General features: G+C 41.7%; 1 protein-coding gene across 1 annotated transcript in view; it reads right to left on the reverse strand.

The window, feature by feature from the left end:
- Nucleotides 1-26,560, reverse strand: part of dym (dymeclin) — a 54,512-nt gene that overhangs the window by 19,142 nt on the left and 8,810 nt on the right. Inside the window, exons 8-14 of the mRNA XM_037117710.1 lie at nucleotides 24,444-24,583; nucleotides 16,745-16,930; nucleotides 16,462-16,640; nucleotides 14,480-14,605; nucleotides 14,236-14,349; nucleotides 14,038-14,132; nucleotides 8,323-8,422 (exon numbers count right to left, since the gene is read on the reverse strand). Coding sequence (XP_036973605.1) covers nucleotides 8,323-8,422; nucleotides 14,038-14,132; nucleotides 14,236-14,349; nucleotides 14,480-14,605; nucleotides 16,462-16,640; nucleotides 16,745-16,930; nucleotides 24,444-24,583 — 940 coding nt within the window. The remainder of the gene's footprint in view (nucleotides 1-8,322; nucleotides 8,423-14,037; nucleotides 14,133-14,235; nucleotides 14,350-14,479; nucleotides 14,606-16,461; nucleotides 16,641-16,744; nucleotides 16,931-24,443; nucleotides 24,584-26,560) is intronic.

Below are 26,560 nucleotides of genomic sequence, written 5' to 3' on the forward strand. Positions count from 1 at the left end.
CCGTTACAGCCTTTTCTTTTTCTCTCTCGCTCCCCTTCCTCGTTTTTTCCTTCCCTCCCCTCCTCTTTTGTGCTATTTTCCAACCTCCTGCATTGTCATTTAGTCACAGCCGATCACGCCACGATTCAATGTCTTTTCTCCGCCCAGGAAAACACAGGCCTCAGACATAAGCTATATCATTAGTCTCAACGATCCGACCCCCATTTTACTTGTTTCGCCATTTACACAAACCTTACAGGAAGCCTGGGTGTGTGTGTGTGTGTGTGTGTGTGTGTGTGTGTTTGTGTGTGTGTGCTTGTGCGCTGCTAATACTTCAACACGCTGGGCACAAATGTGTTATGTCTGCAGGTATGTTTGACCTTTGCTATCCGTCTGACTAGGAAAATTATAGTTTACAGATGCAATCAGTGACTGGGAAGGACAGTGCCGCTTCTGTATGTGTTTGTGCGTCTAGCCGGCCTATCGTGCATGTTTTTATGCAGTGTTTGTGCGTGTGGACAGGGTGTTTAGAGCCACAGACATGTAAATCCCTGTAAAGTAAGAGCTGGCATCATTAAACCAATAGCTTAGTGATTCCCTGGCCGGCCCCCTCCGCTCACTGCAGGCTGTTGCAGGGCAGACAAACCAGACATACTAAGAAAGAGCACTGACAAAAGCAAGGGCATGGAGATAAACAGAGGGATACACAGAAAAAAAAGAGGCAAAATCCACGCCTCAGAGACAGCTTGATCTGGCTTTTCAATGTCAGAGTGTGAAAAATATGCAATGAAAATAGAAGGAGTATTAGCATTTTGAGCCCTAGCAACAAAGGGGGAAAGAGGGAAGGTTTAAATAAGAAATAAGAGAAGAAGAACACACCACGTGGACAGCCAAAGAGGGTCGGACCGGCTGAGCAGCAGCAGCAGCCTACCATGTCTTTTGGGAATTTTTTTTAAATGGGTCATTGTCTGACCTGCATTATGGTACCACGGCCATGTCATAATCACACCATTTTGTGGAGCATTGTGCCCAGGTCAGCCTCTTATTACCCCATAGCCTCACAAAACATCCTTTGTTGAGCACACAGTCACACACAGAATGAGGCGAAAGACAGTGTTTGCCCCCAGAACTACAGCACCAACACCAACAATATAGTCTGGTTTAGTCTGTTTAGGAAAGACTGCATCACTGTCTGTGTGCAGGGGAAGTCCGGCACATTTGCAGACAGACACCTTATTATAAGTATAACAAGCGCACTACCTCTTGGAGCCTACTTAAGCACTAACAGCAGGGGGGCTTGGGGGGGATATGAACAGCAGTGATGTCGGCGATGATGCGAGCAACGATGACAAAAACTATGACGCCAACAGCTGCAACTGCACTCTGGCAGATAGGTGGGCAGCGCTAATTGATCCGCTGCTAGCTGTGCTTTGTTGTGCAGCGCCTCGATCAGGAGAGGACCAGAGCGCAGCGGGGCTGCCCTAATTACCATTTGGAAGCAGACAATCATTAGGACCCTAGAGCACCTGCTGCCTGCAGGGGTGGCACTCCTACTGCCCGAGCATAAACACAGAGAGAGGATGAGAGGCTGACAGATATACAGAGAGACGGGCTAACAAGTAACAACCAGGCTGTGCGTCATCTTCACTGCACAGGTGAGGACAGAAGAGACGAAAAGGGAGGGGGGGGGGGGGGGTCAGTGAGTAAGTCAGTTCCCAGCAGGATACTGACTTAATGAGAGGAACACAAGGAGACATACTCGACATGATGAACTACATAACGAGTGGCATCGGTCTACGAGGTTACTTTGTAAAGCTTCACATCACATTCAAACATCGGCAAACAATGTCACCAACGTTTGCTTCCTGATCAGGTCTTTTCGGTCAGGAACAAAAAAAAAATACAAAACATCAGGCTTGAGTATGAGTCACTAATCCAACATCGATAAAGCATCATAGAAGTCTCCCACATTGTTGTCTACCCTAGCATCTTTTGTACATTTAAACTCCGCTGTCATTCACGCAATTTATGGCAATTTCGATGTCCAGCAGAGATCCCAGCCCTATGTTGTGCACCAGTTTTGGGCAAAGTCCGTAAGAACCGGCGCCTGGTGGGAAAAGCACGGCAGCATGGCAGTTTGTCTGTGGAAAGGGGCCTGCTTTTTTTTCTTAACACAGCACAAATGTCTGCGTGGTCACAGCCTTAGAAACAGCGAGGTATATCTGATGAAAGCCGGAGAAACAGTGACAAGTGAATGGAACATTATTTCCTGCAGAAAAGGAAGAATGGCTTTGTTGAAAACTGAAGCTGTACTTCAGTAGTTGTGGATGCTTAAAATGTTGAAATAAAATAAAATATACTGGATATGTGATTTTGATGTGCTGATATAAACGAGTGCGTACAACGCTAGTTTGGCAGGCCGCTTCTCACTATATTATTTGACAAACTATCTCCGGAACATGAGCCAAAATCTTCAAGGCAAAAAAGTTCAAGGTTTGACATCATATGAAACCGAGTAAAATGTAAAAGTGCTTTTTATGCTCCTCATTTCCCCATCTTCCCCCTCTGGGTATTTTCACATGAAATGACATGAAGCCCTGTGTCGGGTGTGCTCTGTAACCTCTGATTTCGGGGAAAAGCGGTGTGATAATATACATCAGTCTTGTGGGGTGATTGGTTCTACATCAATAGACTACAAGAAACGTGACAGGATAATGTTATTCACATTTCAATCAATCAGTTCCTACTTTCAGATAAACCATGTAGGAAGGCAGACACCGTCTCCACCAGCACCATGGAATTAAATGAAATGGACACAACAGGAAAGTCAGCAGAAGGCCAGGCGACGAAACCGCCATATTTTACAATCTCGGAGACGGAAAAGTTTGAGTTGAAACTACACGAAATTCCCATTTGTGATTGAGCCATGTGCAGGCTACAGTGAACATAGTCATTGTAAAATATGTATAGGTGAGAAAGATCAGGAGAGGATGGAAAAGTATAGGGAAAAGTGGGGTGGAAGTGAGAATTTATTTGAGATGAATACATTTCCAGCAAGGGCCACAATTCATTCCTCATTCACTCCCCCAAGCATTTATATGCAGTATATGAACATACAAACATAGTTTGTATTTGTCAAGGACAATAACTCCTCCTGCAGGGACCCTTAGTGGAGGCTGGTGAATAAACAACAATATATTGAAATTTATGTTTTTTAAGGGTTTATTAAAAATGTTTACCATTACTGTATATATTAATAAACCCTAACAAATGTCCTTGTACCAAATTTTCTTACAATTAAATTACGGTGTTTGATAAATCATTAATCAAATGTTATTATACTGCTTTCAAATGCTGAATGGTAGGACTTTCAAGTGCAAGTGACCATAGCCTGACCAACACTGGAGTTTTGAGGCTGATATTTCGTCAGAGTATCTTGTTACAACCTAAATGTATTAGAATGTATTTATTCACAGACAAATTTTTGCTGAACCAACATGACATTCTACACAAACATAAAAAAAAACTGTTATTATTTCATTCTAGCCATTTAGTAGCCTTAACATGGGTTGGATTTCATTGGGCCAGTTGTTGAATAGCGTCAGATGGGAGCTCTGCTATTAAAATGACATCATGTCTGTGGATGAAACTGTTTTTTTTTTTAACTGGAAAAACTTCCAACATGTTCCGTATATTATTAATGATCAACCAGTAATCAATCATTAAACCAGCCGACTATGAATAAAAGAAATGGCTTTAAATTTGCATCCGTTTTATCCCTTAATCTAGCTCTGCATGGGATCTTTCATTTGTTAGCAGGGTATGTTTGAGTCATCAGCTGCCAATGTCAAACACTCCCAAGGCAATGAAAAACTGTGGGCCAATTCAAATGAGCTAAATAATCATGTTCATCACAAACACGAGCACCACTTGAAATACCAAAAAGCCAAACAAGTGCTGCTGCCTGGAATTATCTGATCACGTACGTACACTTCAGAGACCGCGCAGTAATAACTTATGAGCTATCGTAGCATTAATTGAAAACTGAGGATTTTGCAAAACTCTTTTGTAGCCTAATAAGAAAGTGGCAAATTCCTGGAAGGCCTGATAATAAACAGAAGGCATAATGTTTATTGTCTGTTTATGTATCCTGGGGCTCTGCTTTTTCCCTAAACAAGAGAAATGGTGCTACAAAGCCAATGCATGTGTCTACGCCGGCTATTAAAAAGAGATCACAGATTGTGACTCAACCAGTGCACATAAACACATAGACAGGGTGGTCCAACATGCTTCTGGCTCTGCGTCTCTGTGTGTGCGCGCTTGTAGTCTCTTCCCAGAAATGTGCAACAGTAAACAGACTAAGTAACATTACCACTACCGCTGGCTCGGAGCATAAACAGTGACACACAACGCAATCGGCTGCAACACAGCACGCACTTCCTCCTTTTTTTTTTATGTTTGTTTGTGTGTGCACGAGCACATACTGCATGCATGTCACTGCACATTTCTCAAAGGGTACGAAAAAAAATCTGCAATCAGAGGTGCAGAGGCTGCGGAGACGACCACGGGAGGGGGGCCCTGGAGAGCTGAACTGCTTGGACTGGGAGCCTCTAGCTGTCCCCTGAGGGCTCCAGAGGCCCTAGCCCTTCACTCTTTCTTCCCTGACACTAACCAGACACAGCAGCACAAACACATACGAGGATTGGGGGTGGTGGTGGTGGTGGGGGTGTTCTGCGTGAAGCAGACATCAAGAGGGACGGAGAAAAAGACAGAGATGTTAACACATAAGCAGTACGCACCCAGCTTTAACCCACAGTTTAGAGCACTTTTTTTTTTTTTTTTCATATCCTCCTCTCAGTCTCTCCCTCGTAAAGAGAGCAATTACATGTCCAGGACAATCCCACATTAAACAAACATTAGTTCTCTCTCCAGAGCCAGACTCAGCCAAATTACATTGTTTCCAGATGCCCATCACAAAACCCACCCTCTCTCTCTCCAAACCTCTCCCTCCCTCCCTCATCTCCTCTCCTCTCCTCTCCTATCCTCCTCCTGCTTGTTTCTCCTCTTTCTCTTGTTCTTCTTTATCTCTCCCTATAGTTCCCTAAACCTCCTCCTGTCCCAAGTTAAGTGGAGGGATTGTTGGGAATAACACCAGAGCAGGCTGTTTTCAGTTATAACACTCCTAATGAAGGAGGAGAGGAGTAAACAAAAGGAGTTGACGCGATGAGACGGCGGCCTTTTTCCAAAGTTCATCATAAGTAGGCAGCTAAGAAACGCTGTGCATGAGGTTTTATGTAAATTTCAGTTCAAGATTCATACCGATGCCAGAGGATACAAATTAATGGCTGGTCAGCTGGCAGATACCGTTTTGCTATAACTACAGTTCAGTACCCGTCTTTCGTATTCACAGTTGTGTTAAATGAACAACTAGCTGTTTATATTTGCATCTCTGATCTCTAAATATTCAAATATGAGCCAGATATTTGGAGAAGTAAGCCTTGTTTTTAGCTTAGCCACTTGCCCGACACACCTGTGCTATGTAAAAATGCATATTATAAAATGGCCGAGTCTGCCTCACTTGACATTGCACTCCCTGCGATGCGAGCTTGTCGAGACATTTTGGTCTTGACCACATGTGTCAACCTCATGGTGACATTAGAGGAAGTCGTAAAGATTCATCCTCTTGATGTTGGTGGATCGACCAACCGACCAACACTTCCCTCCACAAACCACACCACTAGCCTGGCTAATAAAAAACAAACAAACAAACAAACAAACAGAGGAAGATCTGAGGATATTTTCACATAGGCTAACAAGGTGAGGACAATTAGTGTGATTAACAAAAGACAACACGAGATTAACAGCCAGAAATGTGTGGAGAAACAGAATGTACACTTTTGTGCGATCTCACATCAACCTCTGCTCTCGTAAAGACGGAATTTATATCTCTGAGTGGGTGTACACGTGCTCATGCTCAAAGGCTAAACAATCCAACATGTTCCTTTTAATCCACAGTTGACAATAAAGCGAAAAGTTGACTTCCAGCTGTGAATGATGGCCACAGGATGCTTTGTAGACATGGGAACCAACGTCACATTGAGTTAGTATAGTCTGCGCTCAAGGATAACAGCGGTATCACAAAAGTTGACCAGCTCTGTCTTAAACGTCTCTGACCCAGACGGGATGTCAGACACTATTCTAGGAAAAATGCCTTGTTGTATAATTCCCATGAACTAATCACACTGGAAATCTGCCTCCTGCCCTTGAGCAACACACTGAAACTCTACCAAAAGCGGGAGCGCTGTCGCTGAGCGCACCTTAAACTTTGACCTGTAAGTGTGTGTGCACGTACTTATCTTATTACTGTTTTTAATATAATTATATTTACTCTGAGTGCTCTCCTATTTTTAACGGAAGATTCAATCATGACAAAGTAATCCGTCTTCATGTTTTTCTTCTCCTGTTTCAGTCATGTATGTAGGGGCCATTTATGCATGTTTGTAAATAAAACAACACATTAAAATAAGCCCAGAAGGAAGGAAGGATCAAAACAAAGATGGATAATTGCATTTTATATACATTTTTACGAGTGCGTTTCTGCTCGTGTGTGTGTTTGTAAGAGGCCTCATTAGACAGTCGCCACACGGTTGAAGGAGCGCTCAAATACTGTCACGTTTCCCCTCAACACCTAAGGGCATCTGCGAGGACCCCCAGATACATCTCCAGCCCCCAAACACACACACACACACACAAATATGTTTACGCGCATATACACACACTTATCTAGGGACCATGCAAATCTAATGAGACAGCCAGACTGAGACGTGTGCAGACAAACCTGAGGGCAGAGGTCCCTGAACACAAATACAGACCATCATGCACGTCAATAATCACAGCCATTGGTCAGGTATGGCTGTGAGTAAGGACCCGCAGATATTTGATTGCATTTGGATGACGTCCTGATTAATTTATTGGTTTAAGCTCTGCGAGTTACTGAAAGCTGCGGCGCCGTTAAGATTTCAATTTCAGATTAACGCCGATGTTTGAGAAATTTCTAAATTACTTTGGTACCGCTGTTCATAATAAATTTAAAAAAAAAAAACGCTTGATACTTTCATCAAATATCATTCTACAAGTCGAGACTCCATTTCAGTACAAATAAAATGTGCGAGACGTGGGCTGGAGGAGTAATGAGAAGAAGACAAAGGACCGGAGTAGACAGAGCGGCGTGATGCTTTCCAGGGGATGAAAATGTAGAAAAACAGCATCAAACTGTGCGCCGCAGCCTCACAACGAATCCTAGTGAGGTACCTTAACTGGCTGATGTAATTGGTGCCAGGAGCGACAATTACAGTGAGACATCAAAAAACATTTCAAAATCCATGATGGAGGAGATGCTGCATGGAAGACCAAACCAAGTGCATCTGCATATAACTGTGGTAAATCAAATAATGCTGACATAGCAGCGGAGAGATATATTGGCTGACGAACTGAGAATGTGTTGATTATAATTTAGATGATGAATTATACATTTAAGTGATTTGTGATAAAACTGCAAAATATTTTCACAGTAAAAGCTTTGAACCTAAATGCTGTGATGTCAGCTTGTTTTTCAAACCATTATAAAATAGTTCAAGGGGCTCTTTGTAATAATTTACAGCAATTCACATGTATTATTAACTAAAATTAGACCATCCCGTCTCTCTTGGTTGCCCACAAAAGCCTGTGGGCGGATTGCTGAAGTTGTCTCAAGCTGCTGGACTGTGGATTTCTTCCTGAAGGATTCTAGTGAGAATTTCCACACATTCGCTTTTAAGATTACCTTAGGTGAGAAGATCAGTACAACTATCATGTCTGTATGCTAAACATGAAGCTTTGGCCAGCAGCTGCTTAGCACAGCTTAGCATAGTAACTGGAAACAGAGGGAAACAGCTAGCCACACTCTGTCCAAAGGTAACAAAATCCACCTGTCAGTGCCTTGAAACTCAACTTACTGAAAAGAGAGAATTATCCATCTTTGGTAATCCAACTCTCAGAGAGAATTCTCCCCAAACCATGACTATTTCTTCAAGAAAATGTGTTGGGTTATTGTCACAACTGATTCATTACTAACTGAAGGAAAAAAAATTACAGAATATTTGACAGTAACCTGTATTTGCAAAGGTCAAAATTCTTACTACTTCAAGTGACAAATGCAACCACACTGTCAAAAAAACTGGAACAAACACTGATGTCAACTCTTGCACCTTATCCAAGTAGACATAATTGAGCAACTACTAATCTAAACTAAACTGTGTGCAGACAGAGGGAGAAAGAGTGTGTGAGAGAGAGAGTGTTACTCACATAGTCGGGCAGGGCTGTGCTGTCTCCCTGTCTGCCTCTCAGAGACTGTGTTGCCTGCTCCAGAACCTTGTTGTGCTTTTTGGAAAGCAAAGCAAATAAACTGCAAGACAGACACAGAGAGGGGAAATGACAGATGAATGATACACTTCTATGAAAACCAGAAAACCCAAATACATATCGTCATGCCGACCAGTAATTAATATGCTGTACATACTCAAATAGTGGCCTTTACCCGATTTAACTGCAGAGAGAAGCCTTTATGTAAGACAGATTATCATTAAAAACCAGTCTGTGTTTCTTTCTAAATGAGGCTGTTAGAATAATTAATAATAATTACTCTTGGAATAACACAATAATCATGAAATTGGCAGGAGATGGTTCTAGAAATGATGTGTCAAAATACTAAACATTACGCTTAATTTAGCTTTAATTTACAGTGATGACGTCTTTTTCAGACCTGGCCTTTATTTGCCTCAAACAGGTCGCAGCCTCAGCTAGTCTTCGCAAAGCTCCAGTGTTTGTAGGCTTGTGCGTTTGCTGCCGCTGTTAGCGACAGTCAACTGCGTGACCCGCTGGTTAACTGACTTGCTCAACCCCCATTGTTTGTGTTTGTGCGTGTGTGTGTGTATGTGTGTGTGTGTGTGTGTGTGTACGGTTGTCTGGTTGCGATGGCATGACTGCATGTGATGGATTGACACAGACATACATCAAGAGTCCTTGAGCATGCTTGGGTGACCTTGGGCTGGAATAGGGTGGGTCATCAAGCACACGCGTGCACACACTACAGTACAGCGGATGTACTCAACAAGAGACTGGGGAAAAAAGTCCTTTTTTAACAAGATTTGCAAAGGTTAGCTTTGAGTGTTATCTGTTGAAAGACTTCACTGTGATTTAGAGTTGTTTTAGATTTAAAAAAACAAAAAAAACCCCAAAACTGGTATGCATGATAATATCAGCACATTGTTATTGCTATCAGTCGTTAACAGCCTTAAAATGAAATATCAGTGTACCCTGAAATTTCTGCCAATATGCTGATAAGATGACACTTTAATTATGCAAACCGGATGTCAACAGTTGACTAAGTAGTTTTCTTGTTTTGCCCAGTGAATATGTAAATTTTGAAAAGTAATGAACTGGGGCTTGTCCAAACACATAGGCTGGCCTGACTTGACTCGTCCGGACTGAGCACATCCGCCTCAGGTTTTTAATTTCCATTACAACGACACTACCAACGTGAAGATGTATCATTAACCGATGACACGCTTGTCTTGAGTAGTGGTCAAAGGAGCAGCTGAAACGCTCCTCTACGTCGTCCTATCTATGTATAGCCGCTAAAAAAGCTCAGCTAATTCTGTGATTAACACGTTTTATTTTCTAGAAATTTTCCACTTTAAAAGTCTGCCGTTATTTAGTAATGTAAAAGCATTTACAATGAAGCAGCAAAATCAAGAAATGTTTCATTCCACCAGCAGCTTCATAACGAGACTCCCAAAAATGATGAAACAGTAAAATAAAGCCAACGTCAGAAAATATAAACAGGGACGAATGAAGGAAACTAAAGAGAATCTGTTAAAAGCTACAAGATTACAGAAAGTTCAACACAGAAATACTTTTTGAAAACATCTTTCTCTATGGCCTCCTGCACAGACACGACTCTCAAAATCACAACACAGGCTCGTTTGAGGGGAAAAAGAGGCGTTACGGTTGGCAAAGGGGCAGAAAAACTTTTGCTCCACTCTGGAGAGGGTCCAGCCGGGCTCAACTTGACATGGTGGAACTGGTATTTGTGAATGCAAATTGGCACGGCTCGGTTTGATTCTGCACGGCTAAATGTCCTGGTGGAAAAAGCCCTAATGTCTGCATCTGCCAGTGGTCCATCAACATAGGAGAAGGCATGATAATAAGACAATTTCACTACTGGAGGAGAGACTGAGAAATAATTGCATAAATCATTATCAGCAATCGACCAAAATGAGTCCGTAAATATGGGCATATCATATGTCCGCTAAAGTAAAATCCGTAACTAAACTAAACTAATACGAGTACTAGAGTAGTAAAGTAGTACTGTATTTTGGTTGTTTAAAAATGTAATCTTGTTGAGCTCTTCATTACACCTATCGAATCTATTATTACAGAGCTATTTCTTATTCACTGCAGTGTTAAATATTCTAATTATTCCTGACCTTCTGTTATAATTACAACTTTTTAATAGTCTTTCTGGGCGCCCAGGGGTGATGAATGTTTAATTTGTTTGTCAATCAAGGAACAGAAAATTGTGGAATAAATTAAACTCAATGACAGCAAAGAGCGGGGGAAAGTCAGAGGCACGAACCGAGTTCGGCTAAGCTCCTCAGAGCTACACCTGTCCATCTGTCAGCACCGCGAAACACACACACACACACAGAATCTCTCAGCATTCGTTATCCGGGCTAATTGGCCAAATGATAGCTGAATGGAGCTATCTGAGCAGCTTTGAGGAGGTCTACTTGTTATCTACAGACTTAATGTCAAAGGTCCTGTTCGCCACGACTACTCGAGAGGACCTGTTGTACTATCTTGTCAGTTTTTCCCTACTTCAAACGAGAGACCACCGACGGCGTTCCACCTGGGACGTTCGCTCACAAGAAGGCACTGTCTCTCAATGTCCTGTCACATCCCTCATTTATGTCAAGGCAGTGACGGACGAGGCCCAGGAAACAGCGACACAGAAGGATTTCCACATTGCTGGTCTGATCCCAAAATCAGTTATAAGGCTGAAGTAATGACAGACGAGGTCCACCCTGACACACTGAAGATGTTAAGTTGCTCTGTGTCGACCTACTCAAAGGACTCTTTATCTGGACACACACACACAGTGCCCTTCTCTGTCTCTGTTCCTTTCTTTGAAATGTGCATTGGACATTTGTATGTTTGCGATAACTTTTATTTTACACATTCATTTTAAGGCTTGAATAGGGGACTGTTCAAAAATGTTTTTGCTAATGCTGCTGACATTTTAAGAAAGGATTTAGATTACATAATGGCTTTTCATGGAACTAATGTTCTGAAAATGAACCAAATTACTTTCCATGTGTACTTTGTCAGCCACTACAGTAGAAGACATAAAAGCCATCACCAGAAAATCTGTTTTCCTTGTCTTTATCTTCTTTTGCACTGACATTTTACACCTTTGACCAATACAACTAATGATGTACAAAACATTTACACACAATGTTGACATCATGACATCCGACTACTGAAGTTAGCAGCCTAACCAGCTAGCCCCTGCCAGTCCCATTCCAAAGCTGCAGCTGCTAGCTGTATGGCTAACTGAGCTAAATAGCTAATCGCAGCAATGTTAAGCAGCAAGTTGCAGCAACTCTGCTGATATGCTGGCTGCTAGCGGTTCTGAGTATGAATTCAACAGGTGACCAATTCTTATATAAAGGCACCTTTAACCTTCCTTGCACTAGGTTGAAATTTCAGTCTCGTAATTTTTAAGTGAAATTTCACTGGTTCCAGCTTCTCTAATGTGAATAATTTCTTCTGCCTATTTCTATGTTTTGGACTCTTAGTCAGACCAAACAAGCTATTATAAAATTATTACATTTTTTTTATTGCTATTTGCTGACATTTTTGTCCACCAAACAATTAATCAATCCATTGAGATAGTAACTTAAGGATTTATCAAGGATGAAAGTACATTTTTAGTTGAAGCCCCACTGTGAGCTGTTGAATCTGCACACATTAGACTGATCAGTGAGTGGAGGCTTTGCATGCGGAGAACAGAAACGGTGGAGACAGAAAATTAACCACTGTGATGTCACGCTAACAATAAAAGTCACGTTTCTGCTATGTTTATTTTATGTACCGTGTTGCTGTGCTTGATAAACCGGATCCACCCTACAGCCACATCACACCAACATCAAACTTGTGTGGTATTTTTCTTAGTCGTGGCCTCATGGATTGTTTAAATGAGGCCTAACAATATGAATGAGATGTATATACTTTGAAGTAGGACGTTATTGTAAACAAACATTGTTATTGGTTTCATAGGAAATAATAAGAAAATGTGGTGTTGGTGGTGGAGGCAGTTCAAACCCACTGCAGCCTGTAAATAAACAGCACCAGCTGTGATTCTCTATGCAAGTCAATTAGGGACAGAGTTCAGCACCGCCTGGCTGCAGACACTTGGAAATTCCTGGCAGGAAATTCCCTTTATTTATCTAGCCTGCCAGCCAGTTTGGCCCAGCCCTGGCCATCATAGTCATCACCATTATCATTATCATCAGACATGAAGTCAATTCTCTACATCACTTATAGGACAGACTCACATTCATAGACAGTGTTCCTCTCTGACTCAAAACACCAGAGAGCCACAGATATGGAGAGAGGAGACACAGCCGGGCAGATAAGAGGATCCTTGAGTGTGCGTGAACGTGTGCACGTCCTCAGGGAAGGAAGGAAACAGTCCTTCCCATGCTGCTGGAGTTCACAAACAGACATGAATGACTCTGTGTTTGTGTGTGTGTGTGTGTGAGTGTGGTTTGGACCTTGTCCTCTCAAGTCTTCCGTCTGCTCAGTGGCCAAAAAAACCTTTTCCCTCTTTTCCCTCATGTTACATAACGTGCTTCTCCGCACAGGCACACCACTCACTCATTATTCAATTTATTAGTGTCTTCTGCTGCGGCCAAGTTACTATAACGATAAATATTTTGTGCTCATTCAATATGAATCATTAAAATGAATGAGTGTACTTGTTTGTGAATTAGAATTTCCACCCTTGTCTCTATTTTGGCCTCTTTGCTTGACTCACTCAGATGAAGGCTGTGTAGAGGACTGTCATTCGATGGGAGTTGAAATACACACAAGATTAGTTTGTTACACACTACTTATACTGTCGAATTCAGCATACGAAACTACGCTGCACTAAAATGGACTTCACTTCACCTCATAGGTCTATTTTTGGCAGACTGTATTTCACACTCCATGTCTTTTAGCACCTGCTTTCTTTCTCTCGAATGCACAGGTTCTGCTTTTTCACTCAAATTGTCAGCCAGATATAAAGCACACTCATCTCAGTACACAGTTGGATGGATACGATGATGGAGGACAAGATTTGTCTGTACTATCCATGCGACATCAACATCATTGTGAGGAAGTATTTATTTTGTCAGAGGAATATGACTAGTATTCATGTCGGGTTATTTAATCCATTAACAATTCCTCTATTTGTTCTATCAAAATACGTCTCCATATTGTGATATTTAATCAAATATACAGAGGATTTTTTCCATATTATCCATCTCTAGGTCAAGGACAGAGAAAATTGGCAAGTATTAAGTATTACCATTAAGATATTAATGTCTGTTTTGTCTGTCAAACAGACAAAACAGACATGGTCATTCTGACCCCGTGTGTGACAACTTGACTTTTTACCTCCAACCATTTTTAATATTCTTCCAAAAGATACATCTAATAAAATAAGACAAGCACTGGAAAAGGTTGCATGGAAAATATGACCACAACTAACAGCTATTTTCATCTTGATTAATCTAGGGGTTTCAGATTTTTGATGAATCGATCAGTTGTTTAGCCTATAAAATGTCAGAAAGTTCTGGACAATGTTGATCAGTTTTTCATCCACAAACTTCGTGTTTTGACCTTAACTCAAAGATGTTCAGTTGACTTTAACCAAGGAGGAAAAAAAAAGACGGATCGGATGGCTGTCCTCACCTGATGATGCGCTGGGCAGCGTACTGGTGGAGACAACGAAACTGGGCCGACATGTTGGCAAGTGCAGCCAAACAGTTGGTGTGTAGGTACTTATCCTGGAGAGGGTGCACAGGCAAATTTACATGAATCAATCATCAATCTTCATCTATGGGAGAATAAAAGTGTCCACAACTGATGGACTGGACTGCACGAACGTACCCTTGTCCGGGTCATGTTGAATTGGATGGTGCGGATGACGACAAGGATGAGCAAACTGCCGAGTGAGATCTCCGTCAACGACCTCTCCGTGTACCATGAGATGTTCTTCAATACCTGCGAGAGGGAGAGAGACAGAAATGAGGCATAAAATCATCAGGAATGATTATCCAAGCCAGTGCAAGTAATGGACGGTTGCAGTGGCAATTCCCTGAAATGTCAACTATGTGTATTAGTGTCTACCCACCACCTCGTGGATGGAGCGATTGAAGGCATCGTCCTCGGTGAGGATGAGCAGAATAATAAGGGCCATGTACACATGATGAGAGTTTCTGTCCTCCACGTGGTAAAGGATCTCAAGGATGGGCATCACCTGAGAAGAAGAGAGGGGGAGCAGGAGGAAGAGGCTGAGCGTGTGCGTAGGTGTTGTCACAGAGGTGACATTCATTAAATTCTTGTTACAAGATTTCAGACTCCGAGTGGATCCACGACTGCAGAGCGTGCATCTGTCAGGAGTTAAAATTAGCCATATCCAATGCACGACATGTGCACACACTTATTGGCTGTTGCTTTTGTTTCAGGAGCAAAACTAAAAGGGAGTGTAGATCAGTTGGATTCCTTACTGTTTAGTCTTAGCTTCTACTTATTACTAATCAAATCCGCAGCAGTGATTGAATGTGACAAAGTATATTTCTTAAGTACAATTTTAGGTAACTGTGGTTTACCTGAGTATTTCCATTTCCTACTACTTCATCACTGCACTCCTTCAGGACAATATCTTTATTTTCACAACACTGACGGACAATATGTAATTTCTGCCATTAGAGGTTTCTCAAACAAAACAAAACAAAAGATGTAAAAGACGTTAGCACTGTGGGTTCATGTGAGTTGTTGAAAACCACCGTCTGTGTGACTCGGATGGCAGAAACGTTCACAGATGATTTAATGTTTTAATCGTGTTACGTTCAGTCAAGTTTGCCAACTTCTTTCAACACGCTTTGACTCTCAATTTGTGGATGATACAATTAAACTTTAGAGACAACAGCTGACTAAAATGAAAACATTGATCTTGTAACATAAGGTATGCACATTTAGAAATGTATGTTTTGTTTGTATTCTATCAGGGGAAATCAAGCTCTTAGTGTCTTGCCCATGGGCTCAACATATCATTACTTGAAGCCCTGTTACTATAGTAGTGTCTCCACCTGTGGTGGACACTGACCATCGGGCAAAAACAGACAATAAAACGAGAATAGCAGCACTGCAGTTGAAAAGACAACATTTCACATATTAATGGCTGCTAAATTATAGGAGTAGCCAGATGTTATATTCAGAGGTATGCACGACAGATGGCTAATGACAAGAGTGTGAAAAAGATGTGATTCTGAGAATCATACTGTCGGAGTGAAAGCAGTTAGTAGCTAGCATGGTGAGCGATGAACACACACAGTTGCTGTGTTAGCTCATTACGCTGTCGTGCAGCAGTGCTTTATTGCTCAGCATAGAAAGTGGCTAGACTCATTAGTAGCCCCCCTACATAATAAGCCCAATCTAGATCTGCTAATGGTGATATTTTATGATAGCAGCTATAAATAGGGAAGAACACAGAAATGTCGTGCTGTTATCAGAACAAAGGAATTAAATCCACCTGGAGTTTCAAAATATGATCATTTCCTGCACATGGTTTGCTCTTGTTACAAATGTATGTGATAATTAGCCCAGATGCTATTAACACAAGTCCCCTTTTAAACCTGGTGCAGATATACAACACTTTAACACCGAATTCCACTCCTATTCAATAAGCCCAAATTATTTAGTGTTGCTCTGTGTGAAAGAGCCTCACATGTGACTGTCTACCATATTCATATGCGATACCATCTGACTGATTTTCATTCACTTAATGCCTCCGTACATTCACTCTGCTATAAAGAATAATTGGCACGGTCCCACACGGACAGAATAGCACCAGCTGCCACTGCATACATCCTCGCTGTTTACTGAGCCATAGCATTGGTCCTAGATGAAAGGATTTCATGGCCATATCCACGTGTTCGAGGAAGGGAATGTGTAATGTGTTTTGTTGATGATTATCCAATCACACTTTGATTCATTCTCAACACAGGCCTTCGCCTTGTCAATAATCTACAAATAAAACATCAGATTGAGACAGGAATAAGGAATGTGGATACATTTGTGTACCACAGCTTTCATGAATGCTGTCCTACCCACCAGATTGTCCATGTCAGTTCTGGACAGCATGTACGTCCTCATGTTGGCGTTCTGATGAAGGAGGGTGTACAGTAGTAGCGTTGCCTGGTCGGAGCGCTGCTGCTCACACAGCGCTGTGTACAGACTGTTGAAATTGATCTGGAAAGTGTGAGGTTGCTCCGTGGACAGCGACGACGTGTCTAGAATGGCAGAGGTACACGTTATCAGGATTATCATCTTAATACATGAACAACCATCAAACAATGTGACTAAATGGCTTAAAAATCAACAAAAAAAATATTACCTTGTGTGTTTCTGAAACAGGTAATAGCCTGGCGGTAGGGGTTGGGCCAGTCAGGTCCATCTGTCAGATTGGCTAGGACCAGCAGTAACAGAAGGCTCTGATTGGACAAAGGTAAGGGATTGTGTTCCTGGTCTATCCCGGCTTTACTGCCAGCTCCACCCAATGTGAAGACGCTCCACAGCCCACCTGGAGAGACACACACACACACACACACACACACACATAAGTATTATATGCCCTGTAACTGAAGTTACATAGTGCAGAAACAAGTGAAAGAGGACCAGAGTGGCTGAGACAGACACACCATTCACACTTTTACAAGGCACTGCACCATCAAAATGATGTTGAAGTGGTAATTACTGGGTAAAAAAAGTTGCATAATGTTGCTTGAATGTGTCCAATATGTTCACCAGCTAGTCACTAGCTGCATCCGTCTGCTGTTTGGTGCTGAACAGGTAGTTTTAAGTGGGTATTCAGGGGTTTTTTTTCACTAAAAATGTCTGCCTGCAGCTGCCATAAACAGCATTATGAGAGCAATGGGAGAGAGCCAAAACAGATATTGCAGCCAAACAGCTAAACAACTAACTGAAACTCACTTTGAAGCTCCATTAAGCCGACTCTGGAAATAATTCTCTGCTGGTTCACCACCATGACTGAGCCCTTTCACACTGTCACAGTGTTTTCACATTTGATACAGGCACATCATAAAAATATTGATTATATCCGGTTTAATTACAGGAAAATATTTCATGCATATCTTCTTGAACACACTTGTCCTGGTGATCTCTACGTTTCCACACATTGTGTTTGAGGCCTAGTCTCAGAACTACAGAGGTTTGAGTACAACAGATGGATAATCCGTGCAGAACACACTAATGAAGAGCAGTCAGGTTGTGCACGTCAGCCTCTTTATAGAAAGCGCTGACGTATTCTCACAATTTGCAGCATTTCCGCACAATATCTGATTCACGCTTCATAGGGAAATGAATGCAAAAGAGTCTGTGCAGTCAGACTGATGTAATCAAGGCCAAAACAGGCACAATGGAGTCACACACGATGGTTTGGAGCACCTGAAATTTGAAACAACATAGACGGCGCCACTGAACAAAGAGGACCTGGCACTGCTGGCCAGCTAGAGTGTGAGTTGGTTTTTCTTGTTTGGGGAATGAGAGGGAGCTGAATCTCCTACAGAGCCACTGAAGTGCTGGTGCTTTCAGACGAGACGCACGAGAAGCACAAGCACCGAGGTGCACAGATGACAGTCTCTGGCTCCTGCAAACCCAGCCACCCAGAGAGCACGAGACAAGCACCGGCGGGCGAGAGGCCGTGCCACTGTGCTGCAGGTCCACACGGATCAAGCTGCTGAATTTGAGGAGAAGCCAAGTAGATCTGTTGCCATCTAGTGGCAAAGGCCAGAAGAGCAGCTCAATTACATGAGTTTGGACACGCTCTCCTTGATGTAAGAGTAATGAGGCTTAGCGTAAGTTCAATAAGGAAGACTAACATTATATTGCTCATCGCTCACATTTCTGTCTCTCACTCCTCCATCATAGTTAGCTGACTCAGTTTAACCCACCAGATTACGGTGAGATCTTCTTAAACCAATCATACTTCTGCTGCCAAACGTTACATCCGTTTCCCTCTCTGCTGCTGTGAGCTGTCATTTTGGTAACGCTTTCCAACTACCGTCATTTATAAATGTTAAATTCATGGTTATTTCACTTTAGTTAGTAGTTACTTAACGGTTACACTGTGTAACAGCGGGAACACCGACTACCACGGCAGGCCGGAAGCCCACTCCTCTTTTTTATCCACTGAGATCGCAGCCATTCTCTTCATCCGCTCACCACCATTGTCCAGACTCCATCAAGTATTCTATACTACGCATGGCTTCATTACCCCCTCAAAATACAACGCCATCATCACGCGGTCTAACTGGCAACTACTTTTCATGTACATGTCAGTAAATCCTCGCTCACTCGTTTTAAGTCTCTTGTTCGAAATGTCAGTAAGTCACTGTGCTCCATTCAGCAACGGCACACTCACATCCTCCTGTTTACTTGTTTGTTCAAGTGAAAATGGAGACATTACTGAAAACATCACAGAGGGTAAATGATGCATGTACACTGACATTCTACTACATTAAAAAAATGACTCTAACTCGTAAAGAACGAGGGAGGTCACGTCCCAGTTTATTCTCCTTGCGCCATTTTGAAAGGGAGGAGGCAGAGCAACTACAAAACTTGTCGGGATATAAATAAAGAATACGAAGAAAAGGCTTTCCGTGTACTTTCTCTCCAAGTGTTTCTTTTAAACATCTTGTGACTGCTTAACATCTTAGTAACATTCATGGTTTATATGGTGGTTTGCCTCTAAGCTTGCTAGTAAAGAGCGACTCCCAACACTCAGTCTGACTCCTCGCTGGTATGCAATTCCAGAGAGGAGGGGGAACGAATTTGTTTACGTATGAGCAAAAAGAGATGACAAATTTTGCATCGTTCAGAGCGTCTCTCTTTCTCCCTTTCTCCAAATATGATACTCCTCTGTCCTTCTACTGCTCGGAGAGAGAAAGCGAGTGCTAGTGTGTGAGAGAAAAACAAGATCTAGAGAGAGAGAGCCAAGTTGTGACGGAGCCGTGTTCATCTCATCACTGGCACCACAGTGACTGGCCCCGACAGTGTCAGAGAGCCCAGTCTGGCAGCCATGTTTCCTGCACTCTCACACACACTCACAGAGCTGTATTTTACCTTAGTGGGTGCTGTTTGTTATCCGTCTGGCTCGGTTCCCTCTGCCTGTCTGCCTGCCCACCACATAAACCCAATAATGCTACACTTCTTAGGCTGCTCCAACCCTGGCTGGCCGCCCAGTGGAAAAAGAGAGGGAGGAGGACATGAAGAGGAGGAAAGGGAAGGGGAAAGTGAGGAAAAGAGAAGGTCACACACGGACACGGAGGCTGGCACGATGAAATCTGGGCTGCAGGACTCGGGGGCAGCGAAGGCATCGCACTGTGAGGCACGCAACCCAAATGCACCCACAATGTCGGACTTTCCTTGAGCCCACATCCACAACAACCTTTGAAATCTATCTCTTCATGGCCAAAAAGTCCTCTCAGTATTTACACACTGTGAGTGCTTAACATAATCTATTAAATACAGGTTCAAAAACACTTTCTGCACCCGAAATTGAGCTTTAAATGCTCAACTAAGCCTTGTTTTTTGGGACAGAAGGCTGTGAAGTCTTATATAATAACTACCACCATCAGACATGACTGCTGGCTTACACTCAATTACTGTATTCAAACTGAAATATCATCACACAATCAAGTATCTCCAGAGTCTTTTGAAATCTCTACCAATCTCTTCTCAAACCACATCTACCCCCGACATCTGATTCACCTGATCCTGACCCCGTATCAAATCAAGATTCATATCATTGTAATTATCAAGCACAAACACACACGCTCCTGTGAGGCACTTAATGATGCTGCTGTTATTAGACTGTTGATCAGGGGAGTCTTATTAGTTTACGTCCCTCAAACAGAGCCGGAGTACCTCTTAATTTCAGTCTGAAGGAGGTTATGCATCTTGTAAATATTTGAGGAATGTTCACTCATTTTTCTGTTGACTTAAAAGCACTGTCAAGGCGTTATAGCGAAACGCACCGGGATCTTGAATTCAATTACCTGTTTCTCTGGAAAACATTTGGGGATGAGTAATACAGCTAAATTCTCTAATAAGTAATCGCTGCCCTTCCTCTGGTTAATGTCTTGTCGAAGTCGTCTGCGTGAATCTGTAGCACAAGTTTTCCGTGGGCGTTGTGTCATATGAATGCTTTTGGGTTTCCCTTCTTAAATGACAAATACAGACCATCACCACCTGGTAGTGTGGAGAGTTGCAGTTACAAGATACAAGCTAGTTGGCTGTCGGCTGAAGTCTTTGCAGTGTGCTCAAGTCCAGCTTTTCAACACAGGTGACGTGAACTCATGCAACTAATCAGGTAATATTTATCATATTCACCATCTCACTTTGCTTATAGGGACCAAACAAGCCTGAGTCTGATGTGAAAGCCAAAAGTTTGCTGGTCAAAGATCAAAGTATTGAATGAACTGAAATTGTGACCTGATGATCACACATGATGGACAGCAAAGTCATTCATATACATCGTCTGGGAACAATTAATGTCTACTCAAATATTTGTGCCAATCTGTAGAAGATATTTCTAGTACTGGTGGTGCTAAGGCTAAGGACAGTCGATCACCAGCTTGGATTCATCCTCTGAGCAACATTAATGTCTGTAAAAACTTTCATGACAATTCAACAGTGTGTTCAACAGTTGTTGAGATATTTCAAACGGTGTGGGCTAACAGACAGCCACCAATGAAGCATTCAACTAGCAAGGCTAAAAATAAACACATTCCGAGTTTGAATACATCAGACATCAGATATAAGAGACTAAATCGCTGTAAAATAGGTTAAACATCTGCTCCTCCGCTTCACTTGTGCCACAACGTACATGCACGTTGCCTGTGGAGGCACCAGAGAAGGGAGCTGAGGTGGGAAATATTTTCTCATAGTTCCAGCTGAGAACATGCGCTTCAGTGCAGACAGAGATGTGAACGCCCGGTGAACAGAGACAGACAGAATGTGCTACTTACTTATTTACTTGCATAACAGTAAATGAAATATGACATCAGGGCTTCAGGGCAATGCCTTGGCCAAGAACGCGATACAAACACACATATGCGCGGGTGCGCGCGCACACACACACACACACAAAAGTATGCCAAACTCGTGATGATTATCCAAAAACACACATGGGGAAACATGCTGTACAGACAAAGACAATAAACAAACACACTATTCTGATAATCTCACACAAATCAAAATATATGCTCAAAGCACTTGTACCGAACTCAATCCAAACAACGAAACATGAGAACATTCCACAGATGCAGAAGGATTTTGTAATGCATTTTCATATTAGAAATTGAGAGCTAAATCGCCTCATTTAATACTGTATCCTATGTGTGCTACACTAATGAGGACCCAACACACATACATGTAGACATAACAAGCCTGTCTGTTGTGTTTGTGGGGTGGTCACCAGTTGACGGTTACTGTTAGCTTCTCTATGACATAAAAGATGAAGACTGAACAGGAATTATTATATACAGTATATCGTGTGTGTCTGCTTGTTAGCAGATGGGTGAGTCAAGTTATACTGTTTGTGTGTTGTGTGTGTGTGTGTGTGTGTGTGAAGGTTAGTTAAAATTGCTACATGTGAGAGGAAAGCTGTAAGCAGAAGCAGAAGAAGAAGAAAAAGAAGAAGAAGAAGAAGAGGAGGAGATGGGGCTGCCACACAGTAAAGCATCCCGCACCAGCCAATTAAATGTATTGCTCAACAGCATCTCTGCAGTGCCCACAAGGTAAAATACCAGAGTAAAGGAGAGGAGAGGAGAGGAGTGATAATCCCCCCCGCAGACACTCAGACAGCAGTGTGTAAAATAAAAATAAAAAGAGACATCCAAATCCCCCCCTCCACCCCAGACATTTAAATGCCGACAGAAATCAAGCGTTGCGTTGCTTTGCCAATGACCCGTGTTTGGTTCAGGGGAAAATCCAACCGGTCTATGAATGTGTTTGCGTAGGCATGACTTATTTTACATGCTACTTAAATGAGGAATTTTGATTTCTACAAAAAGGAAAGGTAATGTAGTGGAAGTTCTGGCAGCGTGGCTGGATTTAAAGACTTTATAGTATATTTTTGTAAAGACTCTAGGTCCTTAAAAATGCTACAAGGAACTTTTAACTGTGTATGATTTGATACAGATGCTTCTTTATGACCTACATAAATAAAAAGATCATCAGCGAGAAGATTGGCTATTTCTGTATAATTATTACAGTTATTCTTAATGCCTGTCACAGGGTCGGATTCTGACTTATTCAGGTCAAATAAGTCATTCAATTTAAACTCTTGACGCTGAAGATGAATTGAGGAGTCTCTTGGGCTGAGGAAAGAAGCTGCTCTGTTAGTCTGGTGACACAGTAAGAAAAAAAAGCCTTGTTTCACCCTCTATATCTTCGTCCCAAAGCCCCACCAGAATCAACAAAGAAATAAAGTTTCTTGTAGTAGCTTTAACTACAAAAATACTACCACTATGCTCAGCCCAGTCATACTGTCATAAGAGATGACCTGCCTCTTATTCCTGTTGTGTAACAATGGTAACTGTGTCATTTGGGGGTTAAAGGGAAGGGTGTGAAAGCAGCTGCATGTGTACAACATTTGAGTCCAAGTCAAATTTCCCTACAGGGAAAATAAAGTTTATCGTATCGTATCGTATCGTATCGTATCGTATCGTATCGTATCGTATCGTATCGGATTCCAGCAGCCAAATAGCCTAAAATATGCAAAACATCTGGTATGCTCCTTTAAAAAGGAGCCGTCCAATGACTTGCAGCATGCAACTCAGAGTTAACAGACTCACAAGAGATGTATTTCAAGAAAAATGGTCAGAAGCAAAGCAGGTGGCTGAAATATCCTGATCTTCAGTCCTTTATATGGGTTGAGCTCCAAAATGGCTGAACCTACATTTCCTATATCTCTTATGTTACCTGGTAAATGCCCAGTTTGTAACATCAGGGTTAATTTCTAAGACTTGACAAAGCTCCTCCAGAGCCACAAAGGACATCATACATACAATGGAGTTCTCCTTTACATAGTCAAATATTTGTTCAGTTCAGGTACGGACATTGAAATGATTTGACCCGTGCCTACACCCACTTTGAACACTCAAATTGAAACGACTTGTGTATTCTGTCAATCCTCGACGACTGTGTAGATACGAGACAGAGAGACGGAGAAAGAAAACAAGTGTTGTTTCTGAGCCCGGAGTATAAGAGAGCTTGTGTCTTTGTTGGTCTGTGCGTGTGTGTATAAGGGAGGCGGCTGCAGACAGACAGGCTCTAGGGGATTACAGAACAGGACAGGGCACCATAACTCATCGGTCCGATCACTGGCCACAGACAGACAGGCTGGGATGAATACTGATGGCTCACTGATAGGAATCTGCTACCAACAACCGACAAAGAGCATTTATCTGGAGGGGGAAACCCAGCCCTATTCTCACACTAAAACAAACACGCACGCACACACACACACACACACACACACACACACACACACACACACACACACACACACACACACACACACACAGCACATTACCAAACTAATACACACATCCATTTCTGACTCATCACTTTCATCCAAGCTGCCATGGTTGTCAGCACGGCTCACACTTTCTTAAATTAATCATAATTCTCACTCAGTGCTTTCAAGGAAGAAAGCAAGGAACTCTCAAGTCTCTTTTCTGGTTACTGTCTGGCTCTCTGACCATGATTCTTAGAATTCAACATGTCTACCAACCAGCTTTGCTTTGATGCAGGGGATGCAGTGACGTCAGTATGACAAAGTGCAAAAAGAAGAAAACAATACGTTTAACGTCATTCAAACACACACACAAAAAAAACCCAAAAAAAAACCTACAACTAAAGACTGGGGATCTGTCTGCTTGTATCCCAAGAACCCAAGTTAGTTTTTTTTTAACAAAAATGTGATCTAGGTTGTAAACACACAGCACTCTAGATTTTCTCTCTGTTTTACCTTTGTTTTGTTGGTGTGTGGATGTGAGTTCACTTACTTGCTACCCCAGACGCAAGGCCGTAAAGCAGGCCTCCCTCGTCTTTCGGCTCAAAAATGTGCGTCGCTGGAGGTGGACATTTCTCCTGCCTGATGAAGTTATAGAGCAGTGTCTTCACCAGTCGACTGGTTAAAGATAAACTGGGGAGAAGAGAGAAACATTCAAAAAGATGGAAAAATATTGCAAAAGACAGAAACATGAACAAGAATTTTACTACCTGTTGTTTCAGCTTCATCTGAATGCTTTAATGTTATATGATTCAATGATACAACTGCATCCTCTGTACTACAATTTCACTTAAGTGCAAACTAACAAATCGACTGATGAAAACCTTTAGAATTTTTTTTTTTTAGTTCAGAGTAACAATAATCGCAGGTTTCCTTAAAACATGCTTTTTTGGAAAAGGTATAATTTGTGAGGTCTACAACGTTTCTATAATTAAGCCTGTATACAGAAGACACAACATGGCTGCAACACAGGATCTAACTCTCAGTGTTACATGAATGCCCTAGTTTTGTAAATCCTGGGTTATTATTTCTGCACCATCCAATTCATAACCAATGCAGATTCTTTAGAGAATATTTTCCAGATTTCATCCTCTTTTTTTTTTTTTTTTAAGGACAAACAACTCCCACACACTGTTCTCTTCACTTGCATTTAGGAAAAAATCTCTAAGAATGTTTCAGTACACACACCTTCATTAGGTTATATTTCAAATATAAAATAAATGGTTCATTTTGTTCTGTTTTCTCTTATGCATCTGTCAATCCACACAAGTGCAAAAGTTTGGCTCGGTGAACCCTTTTTGGATTAAAAAAACATTTTAAATCTGATATATTTTACTATAGAAATATAATATACTTTTTCTTCTGCAGTGCACATGTGTTTTCTTTCTCTCCCAGGTTTATTGTGAGACAAGGTCCTTGCATGTGAAAACCTACTTGGTAATAAACCCTTCTTCTGATTCTGTTCAGCAGGGCAGTGAATGTTTTCAAAGTAAAAGCACTGAGGTTATCTAGTCTTGTCAATGTCCTCTGATTTTAATGTTTAAAGGTGTTTAAACAACAGAAACATCAAGTCTATCTGACGATATATGATTGAATTAAGAATAAAACATTATTAGAATAAAGACACAGGTATCCCTCTCACCTGTCCATATCAGGTGTTAATTAGAGACTATACTCCTCCTTCATATCACTTCTCTCCCAATAAGTGACAAACATATAATTGGCAATGCATAATATCGAATATCACTGTTTTCTAGTTACCCACAGCCTTGGTTTCTCAACAGAGCAATGGTAACACCATTTTAAATTGCCTTCTAATTTGTTTTGCCAACATCAGCTACTTGGAAGCTTTTCTTCAGCTCCATGGCAATTAATACAAAGTGCTCTCATTTGGCTCTTATGCTGTGAGAGCCCTAAAAGTAAATTACTTCCATTCTCTGTTCGCCCCTCTGAACTGACTACTGGGCTTCGAAACACAGTGTTACAACATTCATCTGCATGTATTCATAATATTCAAGATTAAAATGAACCACAGATAATTGGGATCAAACCATTTCAAAGTACGGTCTCAAAGTAAAGGTCATCAAACATCAGATGATTAAATGTTTCTTTGATTTTAATTTTGTAATCTCATCACCACATTTAAGTTTGTGAATTGTTATCATGAAGAAACACTTGATGGTTCAGTTTCCCTCAGAATCACAACGTCACGGCAGAGACAAAGGTCTTGGCTGACTAGATTTGCTTATTTTTTTTCTCTCTTTGGCATCAATTGAATAACACATGAAGACGTTGTTTGGAACGTAATGAGACTGACTGGAAGCACAGGGACAGGCTAACTGTATCAGAGCCTGGATAAAAGAACAGTAGGCTGGATCAGACGGTGTCATATTGGATTGGAGAAGATCCAAAATGATCCGGGCCTGCGCTCAAAAAAAGTCGTCAACAGACTGTCGACGACCCAGTTTCAGAGGCAAGAGGGACTAACTCCAATTATAGCTGAAATTGTATCAAATAATCTCTTTATGGGTTTATCTTAAAATTTTAAAAAATGTTATGGAAATGAAATACTGTTTGTTGCATGAAGTTAATGGCAGTCTTAAGTGGAGA

The sequence above is a fragment of the Acanthopagrus latus genome, chromosome 12 (assembly GCF_904848185.1).
Source record: "Acanthopagrus latus isolate v.2019 chromosome 12, fAcaLat1.1, whole genome shotgun sequence".
NCBI classification, from domain to species: Eukaryota; Metazoa; Chordata; class Actinopteri; order Spariformes; family Sparidae; genus Acanthopagrus; species Acanthopagrus latus.